Raw genomic sequence first — 20,482 nt, forward strand, 5'->3', positions numbered from 1 at the left:
AGGCCATAGTGGCGAAATAATTACAATTTTGCAATTAAACACTGCAGTGATAGATGTGCAGAAGATGAATGTGCAAGTAGAGATACTGGGGTGCAAAGGAGCAACAAATAAATAACAGTATGGGGGTGAGGTAGTTGAATGGACTATTTACAGGTGGGCTATGTACAGGTGCAGTGATCTGTGAGCTGCTCCGACAGCTGGTGCTTGAAGTTAGTGAGGGAGATATGAGTCTCCAGCTTCAGTGATTTTTGCAATTCGCTCCAGTCATTGGCAGCAGAGAACTGGAATGAAATGTGGCCAAAGCAGGAATTGGCTTTAGGGGTGACCAGTGAAATATACCTGCTGGTGCAGGTCATATAAATTATGCTCGTTACTACCCCTGATAACATTCCCAAATAATCATGTTTGAAAGAGTGTGAATGTCAAATAAATAATAATAGTAATGGTAGATACTACTGTACCCCTGATAATTTGGTCAGATAACAGTGTGTGTGTGTGTGTGTGTGTGTGTGTGTGTGTGTGTGTGTGTGTGTGTGTGTGTGTGTGTGACATGTGTGTGTGTGTGTGTTAGTTATGTGGTAATGGTTTGTGTCATGTTCATGTGTGTGTGTGAACACTGTAGGTGACATGTCCATGATAGCTATCTAATAACTATAGTTATGCTTGGTAATGGTTTGGCTTATCATGTTCATGTCTATGTAGAAGAAGACTGTAGGAGGAAGTGGATAGGACTCAGGGACAAGTATCAGAGAGAGAGAAGGGCAGAGAAAGAGAAGAAGAGGTCTGGGTCAGCAGCTTCAGGCCAACGAGTGGCAATATTACAGCCAGACTCTCTACGACCTCATCCACAAGTGTTGTCGCCACCGGTGCATCAAGACCCTCTACGTCATTTACAAGTGAGACCACCGCCTCCACCGATGCAGAGAGGTCTACAACGTCTACATCATCCATGAGTATGACCATCACCGGTGGAGTGAGACCCTCTACAACGTCTACATCATCCATGAGTATGACCATCACCGGTGGAGTGAGACCCTCTACAACGTCTACATCATCCATGAGTATGACCATCACCGGTGGAGTGAGACCCTCTACAACGTCTACATCATCCATGAGTATGACCATCACCGGTGGAGTGAGACCCTCTACAACGTCTACATCATCCATGAGTATGACCATCACCGGTGGAGTGAGACCCTCTACAACGTCTACATCATCCATGAGTATGACCACCACCGGTGGAGTGAGACCCTCTACAACGTCTACATCATCCATGAGTATGACCATCACCGGTGGAGTGAGACCCTCTACAACGTCTCCATCATCCATGAGTATGACCACCACCAGTGGAGTGAGACCCTCTACAACGTCTACATCATCCACCTGAGATTATTATGAAACTCACAGAAGTGACCACTGAGCACCTCGTTGAACAGGATGTGGCAGTGGAGACAAATGAGGAGAGAAACGAAGAGGAACAACGTAACACCAGGCGTCGGAGGAGGCACCAGCCCCCAGATCCACTCAAGTCATTTCAGCAGAGGCTCCTCCAAGCCGTCGAGAGGGATGCAGCCCAACCTGATGCTCACAGGAAGGAGGATGAAGAGACCCTCTTTGCCATGAGCCTGGTGCCAACACTGAAGAGGCTGCCTCAGCAAAGAAAAGCAGCAGTCAAGGTTCAAATGTATCAGCTGCTTTTACGAAGCCGAGTTCAATGGTACATTTGTTTTTGTTTTACATCACAGGTAGTGTCCTAAGTGTTGCGACAGTGAAGTAAAGTAGGTCATTTTTACAGTATACTCATGTAGGTTAATTGGTATTTCAGATCAAAGTATTAATATGAGGTAAATGTATAGCTGTTGTTTCTGGGTTAGAACATATCCTAAAAACAACAGTTTGCTGTCTACATATTTGCCTGTCACATTCAGCTTTTGATCTGAAATACAAATTCCATGAGTAAACAGCACGTATTACCAACTTTACCACACTGTTCCAATTTATGCCTCTAACAGCTATATACTGCTTGTATAGTGTAAACATAAATCTCACCTTTTATGGTGTCATATTATGTTAAGCGTGTATGTGTTGTTTTTCTCTTCCCTTCCAGAGATGGAGTCCATTTAGCCGACCAGCTCACAGGAAGGACAGGAAGAGGAGTTGTCTGGTTGTTGTTTTTCTCTTCCCTTCCAGAGATGGAGTCCATTTAGCCGACCAGCTCACAGGAAGGACAGGAAGAGGAGTTGTCTGGTTGTTGTTTTTCTCTTCCCTTCCAGAGATGGAGTCCATTTAGCCGACCAGCTCACAGGAAGGACAGGAAGAGGAGTTGTCTGGTTGTTGTTTTTCTCTTCCCTTCCAGAGATGGAGTCCATTTAGCCGACCAGCTCACAGGAAGGACAGGAAGAGGAGTTGTCTGTTTTTCTCTTCCCTTCCAGAGATGTCCATTTGTTTTGACCTTGTTGTTTTGTTTTTCCCTCAGTGTACCTTTCTTTTCACACACGTCAGTTCCGTTTAAATTCAGTCAATTCATAAAGTCATTTGTTTCTAAAGTCTTAGGATAACATTCATTATTAGTGTTACATACATTTCTGAATTGACAGAATTGAAACTCATATACCGGAGAATTCAGATGCTCTTGTTGGTCTCTTATGAGACTGAAGGTAAATATATTTATTTCATTTAAAACCACTTGAAAACCAGGGTGTTGAAACTTTTTGTGAAGTTGTGTTCCATCGACTGGTCCATGACATCCAGGGGCCATTTGTTTGTTTAGCTGTGTTTTGGCTACATATTATTTCCTTTTTTTCAGAGACAGACACACATACCTCTCCTCCACTCCTCTCTGGTACCTCAGATATCCAGTGCCCTGTCCTCTCGCTCTTTATGGCCATGTCTGAAGTTCCTCGACTACGTCTAGGCTTTATGAGTAGTCCCTGTATCTGTCTGCAGTTGTGCCAAAGATACATGCTCTTGTTGTTCTCTTACAGATTACAGGCTACACATTCATTTTTTACATTTATTTTTCACACACACACACACACACACACACACACACACACACACACACTCTTTCAAATAGTGTCATTTTTTAAAACATTTTTACAACACACATGCCTGTCATGTTCTTTCCTGTACTTGAATACTTATTAAAATATGTGTTCATAGTCAGTTGTTTCAGAAGTGTAATAATATTCAAATAATCTGTTTATTTCTTCATTTTTTAAAACATTTTTTTTCCCACCTGTATTTTGTCAGGCCAGTGAACATGGTGGTAAACTGTACTATCTGTAAGGACCCTAGGTTACCAAGGTTACCCTTTCCCTTTGTTATCATACCGACTGTATGTCGTATAACCTTAATCAGTGCTCCCACTCACCTGGTGTACCATGCCAGATGTGTAATGGGAGAGGGAAGGGGTTAAGGTGTGGTCTTTACTCCCAAATTTCACTTAAATATAGCTTCCAAATGAAGAGAGACAATGATACATAAAAAACTCAATTTTATGGACAACGGTGGATGGTTCTTAAAATAACCTTTGTGTTATGGGGCTCTTAAAGCTTTTTCACTCCATGGCATGCTGCCATGGGACTTCACCTACTGGCGATGAGAAGTAGGTGGTCAGCTTCTCCCTCACCTGGAGTGCCTGTCTGGGGGCGTTGTTGGCACCTGCCCTGGTGACATAGGGTAGGTGACCACTTGGCGTGCCCATCTCCATCCGGAGTGGCTCCTGGAATGACCTCCGCAGGTAGTTGTAGAGAACATGTGGCCTTCACGCAGGCATCGACATTTGAGGGGGCACTAGCACTACCCGATACAATCTCCATCGGGCTGCCAGAATCCCAAAGGCGCATTCAACAACTAACCTTGCACCGGACAGTCTGTTTGTTAAAGATCCTTACAGGCTTTGACAATGGCAGCAGGCGTCCAGCGTAGGGCCTCATGAGGTTGGGTCTTAAAGGGAAGGCCTCGTCGCCGACGAAGACGTGGGGAACAGTGATGCAGGTGGTGGAATATCCAGGGTGCCATCCTGAAGTGCCTGGCCCCCTGCAGAGTTCCGGAGGGTCCCGCAGTCACTTCCTTCGCCATAAGCACCAACATCGACAACACGGAAACAGTAGATTGCGTCTACTACAGCCAAGGGTACAACTGAATATGTACCCTTGTAGTTGTAGAACTGCAAATCGCCAACTGGGCTGATGGACTCACGGTAGTTGGTATCCATCTGGGCGATCCTGGCTCCAACCAGGTGATCGAACTGGCTTCGGTCCAGACTAAAGTAACTTCGGAGTTCCTCTCCAAACAGTCGAAGCTCTTGAATGAGAAGGTGGAACTCCCCTGCCTGCTTTCGTGACTTTAACCATCTCTAGATCCACACGGACCTGCGCTTTCGGCGGGGCTGGTCCAGGCCCAACAGTGCGATCAAGACCGCCTTCCTCAACGCTGGTCTCACACTATATAGGGAACAGGGTGCTATTTGGAAAGCACACACAGTATTGAGCTGAATACCAAAGGGAATTGACCCGTGTCTCTGTAGGCTGCAGACTGGAGGCTTTTGTTAAGTGATGGTTGCCTCACCACATGCTGTCTCTGGGCTGCTGTCACTCAAAAACAGACAATGGGGATATTTGGTATGATAACCAGTTCACTTCATCTATTGAACTGTAAACGGGTGTTTTTACAAACGGAATGGTTTTCAAAGCCTGGGCCTATTGATGCGATTGACAATTGTGTAGATAGAAATCAATGTAGGCTCAGGTTAGAGGGAGCACACATGTACATGGGCGCACACACCCACAAGAACGAACACACACATAGATTGCCAGGAATCAGTGGTGATGACTGCCTGGTGGGAGCGATCCATGCTGTGAATGGATTTGTGGCCAGAAGTGGTTTCTTTCTTATCAATCAATATGGGGCTGTAACAGGCAACTGACAGCTAAAGTGGTTGGGGACTGATGGTTGGGACTGATTGTGAAAAGGTAAGAGGAAGCCCTCATCAGCCATTACGCATCATAACCCCACTGGGGAAGGAGGAAACGGATGTGCATGAAATGGCACCCTACTCTCTTCATAGTGCACTAATTTTGATCAGATCCCCGTGGGCTTTGGTCAAAAGTAGTACACTATACAAGGAATAAGGTGCCATTTGGGACAAACAGTGAGAAATAGATTCGTCTGAGAGATGGTCCGGTCCGGAGGCCTACCTGTGACCTGCAGCTTGTCCTCTGTGACCTCACACTTCAGGTAGAGGCGTCCCCTCCTCTCGGTGTGGTCAGTCCCACACATGCTGGGCACGTTCATCACACACTGATTGTGCACGTTCATGTCGCAGGCTGAAGGGATGCAGACACACAGAAAGACAGACAGAAAAAGAGTACTAATAAATAAATAAAGCCGCGCAGAAGCTTTGATAATGTATATTTAGAGATCTCTGGAATCATGTGTGTGTTTCAGAGGGGAAACTGCTGGAACGAATGGACAGGAAATGGAAATGCAGTTTTAAATCATGGAAATCATCATTCGGCAATATTACAGAATTGTAATTTCACTTCATTGTGCAGTATGAGCGATGGCAATAAAGTTGTTTGAATGTACTTTGAGCACATCTAAAGCCTTGTTTCCATTGGAACTTTGAAATCAACCCGTGTTGGTCCTTGGTGGGCTAGCTCAAATCGTGTTTCCACTGCCTCCAGAATTTAGAAATGATCTCATGTTGCTTGGTAGCCAATGTGACTGTGCAGCTAGCTTAACGTTACCCCATACTCCTGCCAGTGCTAGCCGGACTCAGAGCTATGTATTCATAAGGAACAAAAATATAAACGCAACATGCAACAATTAACAATTTTTACTGAGTTCCAGTTCATATAAGAAAGTTAGTCAATTCGAATACATTCATTAGGCATTATTCTATGGATTTCACATGACTGGGAATACAGATATGCATCTGTTGGTCACAGATACCTTAAAAAAAAATATGCCTCACAATGGCCTCAGGATCTTGACACGGTATCCCTGTGCATTCAAATTACCATCGGTAAAATGCAATTGTGTTCGGTGCCTGCCCATACCTTAACCCCACCGCCACCATGGGGCACTCTGTTCACAACGTTGACATCAGCAACCCTCTCGACCACCCAACGCCATACAAGTGGTCTGCATTTGTGAAGCCGGTTGGAAGTACTGCCAAATTCTCTAAAACGAGGTTGGAGGCAACTTATGGTAGAGGAATTAACATTAAATTCTCTGGTATCAGCTCTGGTGAACATTCCTGCAATCAACATGCCAATTGCACACTTCCTCAAAACTTGAGACATCTGTGGCATTGTGTTGTGTGACAAAACTGCACATTTCAGAGCTGCCTTTTATTGTCCTCAGTACAAGGTGCACCTGTGTAATGATCATGCTGTTTAATCAGCTTCTTGATATGCCACACCTGTCAGGTGGATGGAATGTCTTGGCAAAGGAGAAATGCTCACTAACAAGGGATGTAAACAAATTTGTGCCCAACATTTTAAGCTTTTTGTGCATGTGGAACATTTCTGGGATCTTTTATTTCAGCTCATGAAACATGGGGACCAACACTTTACATGTTGAGTTTATATTTTTGTTCAGTATAGTTTGAACTGCTCTCATTACTTTAGCATCCCATCAGCAGTAAGAATATAATATATTATTATTATAATAATAAAGTTGTGTGGAAGCTGTCAGAGTGACTTGAAGGCTACTCAAACTGGCGATTGGCAATGATAGTCAGACACAGAACGTCAGTTCTGACAGGCTCATTTAGAAAAGGTGAAGCAACAATAGAGCTGTGGTGTAATGTGATGGACATCATGCTAGCCCAGGGAATGCTAAGGGAATCGTATGTTAGGCGTTGTGCTGACAAACAGCCAAGCCGGTGCTTTACAGGAAACCAATAAGCAGGGCAATTCAAACACCCTGGCGAAGCTGTCTTTGTCTGCCTGGGAAAATGCATTACATTCCTATCATAGGAATGAGGCAGGTAACTATTAGACCAGAAGGCTGCATTATGTACCTCATAATAATTTACATGAGTTATGTAAGTAAATGTGTGATAGAAATGTCATCATTTTTCTCACATTAAAAGGTTTGTTTTGGAGCATTTTTGCATAATGACATAATCATAACACTGCCAAAGAATGATAACAGCTAATGTTATGAACTGACTCCCCGGGTGTTGCTAACACCTAGCCAACATAAACCTCTTCAAATCAAGAAACCACTTTCACCAGCGAGGTCCAGCTTCATCACAGCATTCCTGGCTCCATCATAGCCCACTAGAACACATTTCAGTATAAGGAGAGAGCTCCATATCCTCTTTGGCTTGCCAGTGCATTTAGCATTCTGTCCACTTTAGACGGGCCCCAATCGGCATTCCCATCTGTCTGTCTGTTAATGGGAAGAGCAGTCAGCACTAACCGTTCGTGAGAGGATTTCAGCTCATGAAATACGGGGACCAACAACAACAACATTTTTCATTCAGCGTAGCCTGCTAGCTAGCTAACCAAGCAAACCAGACGACATCAGTGGGTGGGATCGACAGCGAAGGGTGGAACACCAGCGTTCCATCATCGGTTGGATTGGCCACAAGCCAGGTGCACCGCGTGTCAGCTTAAATGTTGACGTCGCAGGTGGTGCGTCGGGATCCCCAGTCTAAGTGGATGACGAGGGTACATTACTCACTGTCACACTTCATCCCCTGGTGGATGAGACCGTACAGGAGAGAGCCACAGTGGTCGCAGAAGGTGGGGCTGCCGTAGGTGTGGATCTTGAACTTGTGCTTGGTTCTGGGGTCCTGCAAAGACAAGAGAGACACGGTGAGCCGTTAGTTAAGTATAACCATGTACAATAAGCAGTATGGTCAGAGGGGTGATGCAACAGAAAAGGTACCCAAAACATAAACGCAGCGTTATTAACTCCCGCCTGTACAGTTCAAGTTCCTTTTCCACAGACACAGTAATGATGGAAACGCTATTCAACTGAGCCAGACGTGGCAGGATATGAAAATCGATACATGAGATAACATGAGATGAGTCAGCGCTAGTCATTTAGTTTGAATTAAAAACTTTTTTTTTTAAATGAAAAAAAAAAAAACTTGTACTGTCTATACAAAGCATGTTCTTCAGCATTGGCTTGGCAAAGTATCTTTCTATGAGGACAGGAAAGGAGCAAAAATGAAATGAATTAAACAGACAAGGTTAAGGGCAAAATCCTTTCTGCAAGGACTATTCTAATATTGAAACGGGGACATTTTACAGAATTGAAAATGAGAGGATATGGTACTTTTCTAAATAGAACCATCGCGATCTCCAAACCTCTCATTCTATTTTGCACTGACCGGTGCTGTTAAAAGGTCTGCAAAAAAAAGAAAAGAAAAGAAAGCTGTCAAAAGCATGTCCTGCAGACTCAGAACTCCAGCTCTGATCGTGCATTGATTGCAATCGGCACAATGTGGACCAATGCCCATGATCAAAAACTCAAGTGGTTGTCCAATGAATTAACTGCAGCCACACTTGAGGCGGAAATAAAACTTCCAAGAGTAGGTCCAATCCCATGCAGACCGATCGTCTGAGCCACAGCAATGGCTGCACCTTACATTACGGTTGGACTTTTTATTAGCTGGAACTGATCTACTGTACTCTCTAAGTGCCACTCCGCCATAATATGTACAGCGCCTTCAGAACGTACTCGCAACGTATTCACACCCCCATAACCTTTTCCACATTTTGTTGTGTTACAAAGTAGGATTCAAATGAATTTGTCATTTTTTTCCGGTCAACGATCTACTCAAAATACTCTGTGATGTCAAAGTGGAAGAAACATTTGAAAATGGATTTTTAGGACACAACAAAGGGGTCGAATACTTATTGACTGAAGACATTTCAGCTTCTAATTGTTCTTTGAAAAAGTAAAAGGGGTGTATATACTTTCTGAAGGAACTGTATATGTCCTGGTACAAACAAACAAATAGAACGATGACTTTGTAACAGTAAGTGTACACGACATTATGTTCCAAACTGGTAATAGCAGCAAAAACAGGTTTTCCACTGTACGTACCAATAAGCTTTGTTGTAATTGGGCAAAAAAAAGTGCGTCACTCCGTAATTGGTTTGTATGAGGCAAAAGAGCAACAGACCATGGCCTTCATGTGTCAGTTCAATACCTTGCTAATACACAACCCCTGTCCTCCAGGCCACGCTGGTGCAATTTAAAATCAGTCTTATACACTATTAATGATGTGGTACACACTATGAACAAAAAAAAATAATGTTTTCATGGAGAATCACAGTATATTAATCTGATTCAAAGGAGAGTGGGTGAGAAAAGGATTGGATGACTAACAGACGTCAGAAAAGACAAGGATAGATATTATACACCTTGCCTTTTGGTTTCACTATTTTCCTTGTTTCCTCTACAATGACCCAGTAGACTTCTGACACCATATTATATTCTGACATGATTTATCTCGCCCTGCTTATCACTGGATCATCAAGGGCGGCTCTGAGGTCAGTATCCAGCCCTCCAGCAGCCATCTGCAACACCTGGATAATCGTGCTGTGAAACTGATCCCAGGCCAATGTAATATACCTCTTAAGATTTGCCCAAGATCAAATAGGAGAGTGTCGCCCAAGATCAAATAGGAGAGTGTCGCCCAAGATCAAATAGGAGAGTGTCGCCCAAGATCAAATAGGAGAGTGTCGCCCCCAAGATCAAATAGGAGAGTGTCGCCCCCAAGATCAAATAGGAGAGTGTCGCCCCCCCAAGATCAAATAGGAGATCAAATAGGAGAGTGTCGCCCCCAAGATCAAATAGGAGAGGCCCCAAGATCAAATAGGAGAGTGTCGCCCAAGATCAAATAGGAGAGTGTCGCCCAAGATCAAATAGGAGAGTGTCGCCCAAGATCAAATAGGAGAGTGTCGCCCAAGATCAAATAGGAGAGTGTCGCCCAAGATCAAATAGGAGAGTGTCGCCCAAGATCAAATAGGAGAGTGTCGCCCAAGATCAAATAGGAGAGTGTCGCCCAAGATCAAATAGGAGAGTGTCGCCCAAGATCAAATAGGAGAGTGTCGCCCAAGATCAAATAGGAGAGTGTCGCCCAAGATCAAATAGGAGAGTGTCGCCCAAGATCAAATAGGAGAGTGTCGCCCAAGATCAAATAGGAGAGTGTCGCCCAAGATCAAATAGGAGAGTGTCGCCCAAGATCAAATAGGAGAGTGTTGCCCAAGATCAAATAGGAGAGTTGCCCTTATGGAGCAGTGAAGAAAGAGAAAAGGTCTAAGTGCAGGTGTAGGAGATCAAAAGAAGAAGGAGAGAAAATGTGTCCCTTTATCTGTCACCCATACAAACACTATTGCAGCCTATCATAGTTCAGTATGGTAGAGCATGGTAGACTCCCTGGAGCAGTAGTTCTACATGTAGAGTGTGTCTGGCTTTGTGTTATAATCTCCAAACGTGACCATATATTTATTTACATATCGGGGTTAACAGCCCCTATTTAGAATCAGGCCAACGGCAGAGCTTTACGAGACGCAACACCTCATCAGATCCTTGTTCGTACTGGAGTTTGGATAGTCAAATCACGGCAATTATCATAAGGACTCACTTTTATATATCCACCGAGAACAGGACGTTCGAGATAAAAAAAATAAAAAAAATAACTGTTTGTCTTAAACGGGCGGATCAGAACAGAGTATGCTGAGCCTCGCTGGAAATGAAATATATTGTCAGCCCATTGTAAAAATGAAATGACTGAAATAAAAGATGTTAAAAGATATCGAAGTAAAGTCAATTACGACGAAAGAGACGGAGACACGTTGATGATAACGGCATTAAAGCGATCATGAGATAGTAAATAAGAAGATTTGAGATGGGGCTCTGCATGTAGAAAATCTACTTCATACCTACAGTTAGGGCTGTGGCGGTCATGAAACTGTGTCAGCCGTTTAGTGTTACGCAAACTAAAGCCGGGCCCACGGTAATTGACCGTTAATTAACATAAACACATTTAGTATATCCAGGCCTCCACGCAAACAAGCTGCTGATGTGCGCCTTTGCAACATCTACATTTAAAATAGTAAAATAAATCCAATTGAATATACGCCATCACAATACATCCATTATTTATTTTAGTCAGGTCTAAGGAAACATTATGATATGAAGCAAATGTATTTCTGAAGAACAGAATATGCTGTATGTTACCTGGCTATGCTCCATGCCATAGGCTGTAGGCGTGATCGTTTAGCTGACAAGATTAGCTAACAAGTCCCATGGCATTATTTTATATTAAATTATTTTATAGTCAGAAGAATATAATTCACGTTAGCTGAATAAAATAGAACGGATATGTTTCCCATTCCGGAACGAGCGCACATATGAAGTGTCATGAGCATAAAAGTGATCATTTGGGAAAAAGGTCCTATTGTGCTAGATTTAGTTATTTGGCAACTTTAGTTGTGAATGATACAAACCTTAGAATGTCTTAGAAATCAACGCATTATGTGGGTTCCATGGTGCAACTATAGGCTGTTGATGATTTGATAAAGTCGCAAAAAAAGCTTGAGTACACGCTGTACTCTCATCAAGTGATCATATTTTCACCCATCAAACTCTCATCAATTTAATTTGGTCTTTACTAATATGTAAAATGAGTTTTGATTTAGCATGACTCATTATCAAATGATGGGTAGGCTACTTCGGATTTATAGCGGAGCATGTGCTTAACATAAGCAGCTGAGAAATATATATATATAAGAACACATTTCACTCTACGCATCAACCACTGTTTGAGGAGCATGCTATCGCTGCCTGACAGGTGACATTACGCCAAACTTTGTTCCTGCAGCTACCCAGTGCTTAATTTAGGAAACCAAGTGAAATCTGTCCGGGAACATCGACAGCAACATAGTTTCGCAACGAAACATATTTCAGCCCCTCTGCACACTCGAGAAATGAATAAAGGAGAGAGAGGAGGAGATGGAAACGAATGGCGGTGAGATATTCCGTATAGCTAAAAGGTAATGTGTCACCAAATTAATTATTAAAATTCCCTATTACTAGGCTATTCAAAATCGCCCGGGACAATCAATGAGCCTAGGGCTCTACGTTCTCTCCCAGACTCGTGGATAGACATGTTGGAGCGTAGCATAAGGTAGCCAAACCAGTCCACCAAGTATGCATAATAACACAGTCCACACAAGATGGTGATTACTCGAATTTGTTTAATTTTGGAGTATACAGTCTTGGCCAGAAGTTTTGAGAATGACACAAATATGAATTTTCACAAAGTCTGCTGCCTCAGTTTGTATGATGGCAATTTGCATATACTCCAGAATGTTATGAAGAGTGATCAGATGAATGCAATTAATTGCAAAGTCCTTCTTTGCCATGCAAATGAACTGAATCCCCAGAAAACATTTCAACCCTGCCACAAAAGGACCAGCTGACACCATGTCAGTGATTCTCTCGTCAACACAGGTGTGAGTGTTGACGAGGACCAGGCTGGAGAGCACTCTGTCATGCTTATTGAGTTCAAATAACAGACTGGAAGATTCAAAAGGAGGGTGGTTCTTGGAATCATTGTTCTTCCTCTGTCAACCATGGTTACCTGCAAGGAAACACGTGCCGTCATCATTGCTTTGCACAAAAAGGGCTTCACAGGCATGGATATTGCTGCCAGTAAGATTGCACCTACTAAATCAACCATTTATCGGATCATTAAGAACTTCAAGGAGAGCGGTTCAATTATTGTGAAGAAGGCTTCAGAGCCTCTGCTCTCCCTGAAAAACATCAGGGACAGACTGATATTCTGCAAAAGGTACAGGGATTGGACTGCTGAGGACTGGGGTAAAGTCATTTTCTCTGATGAATCCCCTTTCTGATTGTTTGGGGAATCAGGAAAAGATCTTGTCCGGAGAAGACAAGGTGAGCGCTTCCATCAGTCCTGTGTCCTGCCAACAGTAGAGCATCCTGAGACCATTCATGTGTGGGGTTGCTTCTCAGCCAAGGGAGTGGGATCACTGACAATTTTGCCTAAGAACACAGCCATGAATAAAGAATGATACCAACACATCCTCTGAGAGCAACTTCTCCCAACCATCCAGGAACAGTTTGGTGACGAACAATGCCTTTTCCAGCATGATGGAGCACCTTGCCATAAGGCAAAAGTGATAACTAAGTGGCTCGGGGAACAATACATCGATATTTTGGGTCCATGGCCAGGAAACTCCCCAGACCTTAATCCCATTGAGAACTTGGGGTCAATCCTCAAGAGGCGGGTGGACAAACAAAACTCATCAGTCAGGATGTGTCCCAGAAGTTAATTGACAGCATGCCAGGGCGGATTTCAGAGGTCTTGAATAAGAAGGGTCAACACTGCAAAAATGGACTCTTTGCATCAACTTCATGTAATTGTCAATAAAAGCCTTTGACACTTATGAAATGCTTGTAATTATACTTCAGTATTCCATAGTAACATCTGACAAAAATAGCTAAAGACACTGAAGCAGGAGACTTTGTGAAAATGTATATTTGTCTCATTCTCAAAACTTTTGGCCACAACTATAGGCTAGACCAATTATGCACCAAAGACAACTTAAATACGTTTAGTTTTATGTTTTTCTGCCATGCATAATATGCAGCAGGCTATGCATTGTATAACCTCACAATCATCATTTTATCTCCGTTTTCTGTGTGTGTGTGTGTGGGGGGGAGGGGGGCTTGGGCTCATAAACCTATGCATATTAGCTCTAATATGCATATGGGTGTTTTGAATTAATCATCACCTAAGAAAGCTGTCCATTTCCTTGTGTTAGGCTGTGAAACAACATCCCCAATGCCCATCCTTTACACTCAGTTTCAACCAGCTGTTGAACTTCTTTCTTCAAATTGATCACAGTGAGGTGAGTTTTAAAAACAGGATTCTGTTTTGATGAGAAGTGTTTGATGTGATTTTCAATTGCATTTGCAGTGATGTCAGAGTAGTTAGAGGGACAAATAGAGCCCTGAGTAAACAGGCCATTAGGACCTGATGGTCGTTAGCAAGTTGGGTACTACCAAACCATGTCCAGTGTGCATAACAGGAGATTGCCGTGACTCAATGTTCACGTGGAATTTGACTGCGGTCCTGACTCATGACTGCCGGTGTGGTGGTAATAAGGTCACCGCAACAGCCCTACCTACAGCATGTTGGAGTAATCTATGGTAGCCCTTACCCTAAAACGGGAATGGTCTCCTCAGTATGCGGTTTGAAAGTGATCTACACTGCATTCGGAAAGTATTCTGACCCCTTGACCTTTTCCACATTTTGTTATGTTACAGCCTTATTTTAAAATGGATTAAATGTTGTTGTTTTTTCCCATCTTGTCAATCTTTTTGACAAAGCAAAACAGAGTTTTACCATAAAGGCCTGATTGGTGGAGTGCTACAGGGATGGTTGTCTTTCTGGAAGATTCTTCCATCTCCACAGAGGAACTCTGGAGCTCCTCCTTGACCAAGGCCCTTCTCGAGATCTGTGCCGAGACACAATCCTGTCTCGGAGCTCGAAGGATAATTTCTTCGACCCTCATGGCTTAGTTTTTGCTCTGACATGCACTGTCAACTGTGGGACCTTATATAGACAGGTTTGTGCCTTTCAAAATCACGTCCAATCGATTGAACGTACCGCAGGTGGACTCCGATCACGTTGTCGAAACGTCTCAAGGATGATCGATGGAAACAGGAAGCACCTGAGCTCAATTTCAAGTCTCAAAAGCAAAAGGTCTGAATACTTATGTTCATAAAGTATTTCTGTTTATACATTTCTAAAAAACCTGTTTTCATTTTGTCATTATATGGTATTGTGTATAAGGAAAACATGTAATGTAATCCATTTTAGAATAAAGGCTGCGACATAACAACATTTGGAACAAGTCACGGGGTTTGAATACTTTCCAAATGCACTGTATGTTACCCTATAAAGGGCGAGGTCTAATCTACAGCTTACTTTGCCGTTGAGCTACGAAATGAAAGAGTGTAACACATGCCTATAAACTCCGAAGCATAATGTTACGACCATAGAATTAGGAAGTAGAAGACCAAGTCATTTTAACAGCATCTCTGTGGGGACAACATTCACATGCTGCACTCAGTCGGGTCAATGACGCAGCCACTTGTTTTCGACGCAACAAACTCATTCCACCGCCTGTCACATCTATGAACTCCGTTTCTTGCTCGTCACTTTCTGTCCAATAGTGCACCGTTTTACTGTTTTATAGACGAGAAAACATTCCAAGCTGTCGCTCGGGGGAAAGTCCCTTTGGGGTCATGTCTAAAGTCAATAGGTGGCACAATTATCGACCTTGGACAAATATGGGAGACGGTAACTAAAGTGTCACGTCCCATCTTGCACACAATCTCCTGAAGAAACTAAAGGCCACATGTAAATACAGTAGGGAGTTCTCTCTTTCTGGAGCCTTTGCTGGATAGAGGATGCCAGATGCCACAGGAATAGTGGACCACGGCATTGCAATAGAGCAGTAAACCGAGCTCCAGTTGTCATGTGACGTGGTTGGAGGCCAGAGGTTAATAGCATGTCAGCATCACGGAACGGAGTGCATTGAAAGTTGCATTTGTGTGTACACCTGGTAGTAATTTGATGAAAAACGGCACATTGAAAGTACACGTACCTGACCTGATAGTCATTAGCGGCACGCATCACACTCCCTACTCATAATCCATACTCAATTGGAGAATAATGCCAACCGTGGCTGTCACTCACTCACAGCCGAAGCGGCAACTGAATTGATTTGTCCATAGGCCATGAGTAGGACGAGGCCTCAGTGCTCAAACGGCATGGATTCATTCATACTGCCTGTGCATTCGACAGTGTGTGAAACGGCAAAGTCATCCTTTTGCCTGAAAACTGGAAGGCTGCCAGTTTGTCAAGTGGCATCCCACTTCCCCGACGTTTTCTCCATTTCAGCCATGAGCCTCTTTCAGAGAGTCCAATTTTAAGTGGATTTGCATTGACAACCCCATCCAGACTACCCCCCTCTGCAGTGAATTCCGTTTGATGTGAACACCTGGCCGTTTATAAAACTGGAAACCGGAGCGCTGCTCTCTTCTCCAGGAAAGTGGGGATAAATGTCTGCTCCAGCTGAGGGAAGCTGGGCGAAAAGCAGCCAAAAAACATCTCATCAGTTCCCTCGAGACACAATCTTACACTGCCGGCCAAAAAGGGAACACACTTGGTGAAAGAAGAGGGAGAGAAAGGGAACGATGCGACGTGTCTTGTTGAGAGGTGACCGAGAGCTAAGCGGGGAAGTACGATGTGATTCATATCTGGAACTTAGCCTTGTGTCACAGTGACACAGTCTGGCCTTGGGGACTCTTGGACACTCCAATTAGGGCCTGGCGAAATGGAAAAATATCCATATCTCGATAAATTGCCTGAATTGATGAGCTAACGATAAATAGAACGATACGTTTATAACATTAAGGTGCACCACAGTTTTTTTTTAAATGATCCTTTAAACTACTATTACTAGCTTGATGGTTGTAGCCATCAATTGTCCTATTATCAATCCCGCATAATAGCTAAGTTTCAAACTTCACATTTCTCTAGTACAGGCTACTTATCGCAATGAACGATATCAGATATCAAATACCTGCGATAAGTGGTTCGGTGTCGATCATTTTCGGTTTATCGTCCCAGCTCTACTCTCCAAGCTGTCTCACCCTCTCCAGCTGTCTCACCCTCTCCAGCTGTCTCACATTACAGTTGGATTTAACTGGGCACCTTGGCCCACAACACCCCTTCAAAATGGCTTCAATTTCCCACCTTCATCCCACTCCATCTCCGAGTCGTTTTGGATGCTACATTAAAGCCCCGTAATAAAAGTGGCTGAGTGAGTGTTTGTATTTTAATTGCATTGTCGTCTCCTGCTTCTCCCTCACACACGGCAAACACCCCTTAATTTGCTGTCCCCACTGTGTGTTTGACGAAGCAGACCGGGCTGGTTAAAAAGAGAGGGGAAGGAAGAGAGAGAGAGAGAGAGAGAGAGAGATACACAGCAAGACAGAGACACAGACAGAGAGAGATAGATAGATAGATAGATAGATAGAAAGGGTTGCCGCACCAGCTGCAGTTACTCATGTCCACCCACACACATCTGATCCTGAAGGATTATCCACTTGTTTTCCATCTTTTGCCTTGTTCTCTCCTTCCAAGGATTGAATGAGAGGAGGGGAGGAGAGTTCACCCGCAGAGGACTTTTTCTATTGTTTTTATCTCTGGTCACGTCAGTTAACATGGGTAAAGAAAACGCTTGCAGACTGGGTTAGGATTTCACTTCACAAGATAATTCACAGGATGCCTAGAGTAACGTTAACTTTTAATATGAATGTATATTAGCCTGCTTTTTGTCATTCAGGTGCGTGTTAACAGTCCCCTGTGACAGATATGCAAGGCACTACATAAATGGTCACTGGGGAGACATACATGTCCCAGACTTTGGCCGTATGGCCTCTAAATGAGTATGTCTGACCAGAGGGTCTTACTGGGTCTTTCACTTTGGCCATTGGGGTGGCAGGGTAGCCTAGTAGTTAGAGCGTTGGACTAGTAATCGAAAGGTTGCAAGTTCAAATCCCCGAGCTGACAAGGTACAAATCTGTCGTCCTGCCCCTGAACAGGCAGTTAACCCACTGTTCCTAAGCCATCATTGAACATAAGAATTTGTTCTTAAATGACTTGCCTAGTAAAATAAAGATAAAATAAAAAAATTAAATTAAAATTCAGGTCAGTACTTGTGCTATGTTAGCTCAGGATTTCCCAAACTCGGTCCTGGGACCCACGCTGGGTGCACATTTTGGTTTTTGCCCTAGCACTACACAGCTGAACAGGCTTTGATGATTTGAATCAGCTGTGTTGCGCTAGGGCTAAAAATCAAAACGTGCACCCAGCGCGGGCCCCAGGACCGAGCTTGGGAAACCCTACATTAGCGTAGCAGTTAGCGTAGCATTCTGGGGGTATCAGGTTACAGGGTTATAGGGGATGATTGACTGGTTTGTACAGGGAAAACATCATTACAGCTGGATGGAGGAACATCAGAATGGATCCTTTTCTTAGCTGGGCAAAGTAGTGGACAAACTGGTTTGTTAATTGAGATTGACGGCAGAAACGATCTACGGTTGCAACCGATGGCTACGCTTGAGATGACATTGCACAATGGGAGACACATTCATGAAAAAAATCAGCTCAAAATCAATTTGCATATGCCTCTTTTTAGCGAATCGTTGCCCGTTTTACTCTTGAACATGGTGGTCCTCTCAAAGTTAATGAGAGATGCGTGACTGGAGTGTGTGTGGGACTTGTACCAACCAGGAAGTTAAGTTGTGTGTGTGTGTGTGGGGAGCACGGAGGTGACAGCATTACATCACCTAGTAATGGGACACAGTGAGCTGGGATCATCAAATCTGACCTGTTTCCGAATTGGATTTAACCCATTACGCCTACGCTCCTCCTGGGGATTTACTGGGTATACAGGCTTTTGGACCAAACCAAACATTATAAACACATCCGATTCGGCTAATCGCCGTTCTGATATACTGTTATACTGAAAGTATTCACACCCCGTGACTTTTTCCGCATTTTGTTGTGTTACAAATTGGGATTAAAATGTCCTACCCATAATGTTAATGTGAAATTATGTTTTTTTTTTTAGAAATGTCAAATCAATAAGTATTCAATAGCTTTGTTATGGCCTAAGCCTAAGTCAGCTCAGGAGTAAACATTTACTAACAAATCACATAAATTGCATGAACTCACTCTGTGTGCAATAATGTTGTTTAATACTCGTTTTTTTAATGACTACCTCATCTCTGTAACCCACACGTACAATTATCTGAAAGGGTCCCTCAGCCGAGCAGTGAATTTCAAAACACAGATCCAACCACAAAAAAAAAAGAAAAAAAAAACAAGAGAAAAAAACGGAGGTTTTCCCGATGCCTCGCAAAGAAGGGCACCCATTGGTAGTTTGGTAAAAAAGAAGAAGATATCCCTTTGAGCACGGTGAAGATATCAATTACACTTTGGAAGTTGTATCAACAGACCCAGTCACTACAAAGATCCAGGAGTCCTTCCTAACTCGGCTCCCGGGGATAGGAAGAAAACTGGTCAGTGTTAAATGGCTGTGATAGGAGAAAACTTGAGGATGGGACCAACAACAGTGCCGTTAGTTACTCCACAATACTAACCCAAATGACAGCGTGAAAAGAAGGAACAGCAGAGAGGGAGTACACAGACTAAACATATCCCAAAGCATGCCCCCTGTTTGCAATAAGGCCCTAAAGTAAAACTGCAAAAACAGGGCGTGTGAATATTAAGTAACTTATACATTTTTTGTATTTATTTTGGAATAAATAATAATAGATGGGTGGGAGGAAAACATCCATTTCATCCATGTTGAATTCAGGCCGTAACACAATAACAATGTGGAATAGGTCAAGGGGTGTGAAAACTTTCTGAAGTTACTGTAGCTACGATGGAACACATCTAATAGGGGGCACCGGGGCAGCTATAATAGAATGTAAAAAGGCCATGGCTTTATATAGACAATCAAAGACTACTTAAAAAGGTAGACTGGGCAATATGACGTTGACGCACTAAGTAAACAGTGGTAGTGTGTCAACAACTAAGAGCGTTGAAGCGCGAAGCTCAACTTCTCCGCTGTTTCCCGGTCCCGTTGCTACCACACCGTGACGACGTGAAGCAAACCTGTGCAAATCCGCTGGGTGTGACCGCGCGAGAGGCGAAGTCTTGCACCTCGCTCAGCCGCAATATCTACGGTGCTGCTCGTGGCAACGTCGTTTCGCCGAGTCGAGTCTTTGCAGCGTAACGGTAGAGGGCCAATCTCCAGACAATTTAATATCAGGAAATAATGAGCTGAGAAAATGTGAGTATTTGTGAGGATACAAACTTTGATTGGAAGTTATTTTCGGGGAAATGAAAGTACATACAAAACACTACCTTCAGATAATTATGATGGTGACGCATTGATCCAAATGACGTAGTCATACTGAATATGCCAAAGACCCAGGAGGCAAACCGATTTAAAATGCAGGCAATCAACAGTGGAAAAACATCTGATCACATCAGAAGGGCTTTTAAGCTCTTACACACAACAACATGGTTGTCTATTTCCTTGCCACTCTGTTCATCTCTGTTCAGTGAAGACATGTCTGTTGTGCAGTAGCAGGGCTACAGTTCTACACGGCTTTATTCTTATATATTCATTTAAAAAAAACGTGATTCAAAATGTCAATATACTGTTACTTACGAAGCACAAACGTGATTCAAATGTCAACACACTGTTTACCTACGAAGCACTCTCCCTCAAAAATATTACCAAAATATTAATGGCACTGTACTAGGAATACCAAGCTACTAGTCACTAGGCTGCAGGGATAAATTGAGCTGTATTTTAAAGGA

The 20,482-nt window shown here is 43.3% G+C and overlaps 1 protein-coding gene across 1 annotated transcript in view; it reads right to left on the minus strand.

The window, feature by feature from the left end:
* The window catches only part of LOC135522487 (protein kinase C alpha type-like), a 226,709-nt gene that overhangs the window by 93,107 nt on the left and 113,120 nt on the right, over nt 1–20,482 (minus strand). Inside the window, exons 4-5 of the mRNA XM_064948789.1 lie at nt 7,702–7,813; nt 5,202–5,330 (exon numbers count right to left, since the gene is read on the minus strand). Of these exons, the coding sequence (XP_064804861.1) occupies nt 5,202–5,330; nt 7,702–7,813 (241 nt within the window). The remainder of the gene's footprint in view (nt 1–5,201; nt 5,331–7,701; nt 7,814–20,482) is intronic.

This window comes from Oncorhynchus masou, chromosome 4, assembly GCF_036934945.1.
Source record: "Oncorhynchus masou masou isolate Uvic2021 chromosome 4, UVic_Omas_1.1, whole genome shotgun sequence".
Lineage (NCBI taxonomy): Eukaryota > Metazoa > Chordata > Actinopteri > Salmoniformes > Salmonidae > Oncorhynchus > Oncorhynchus masou.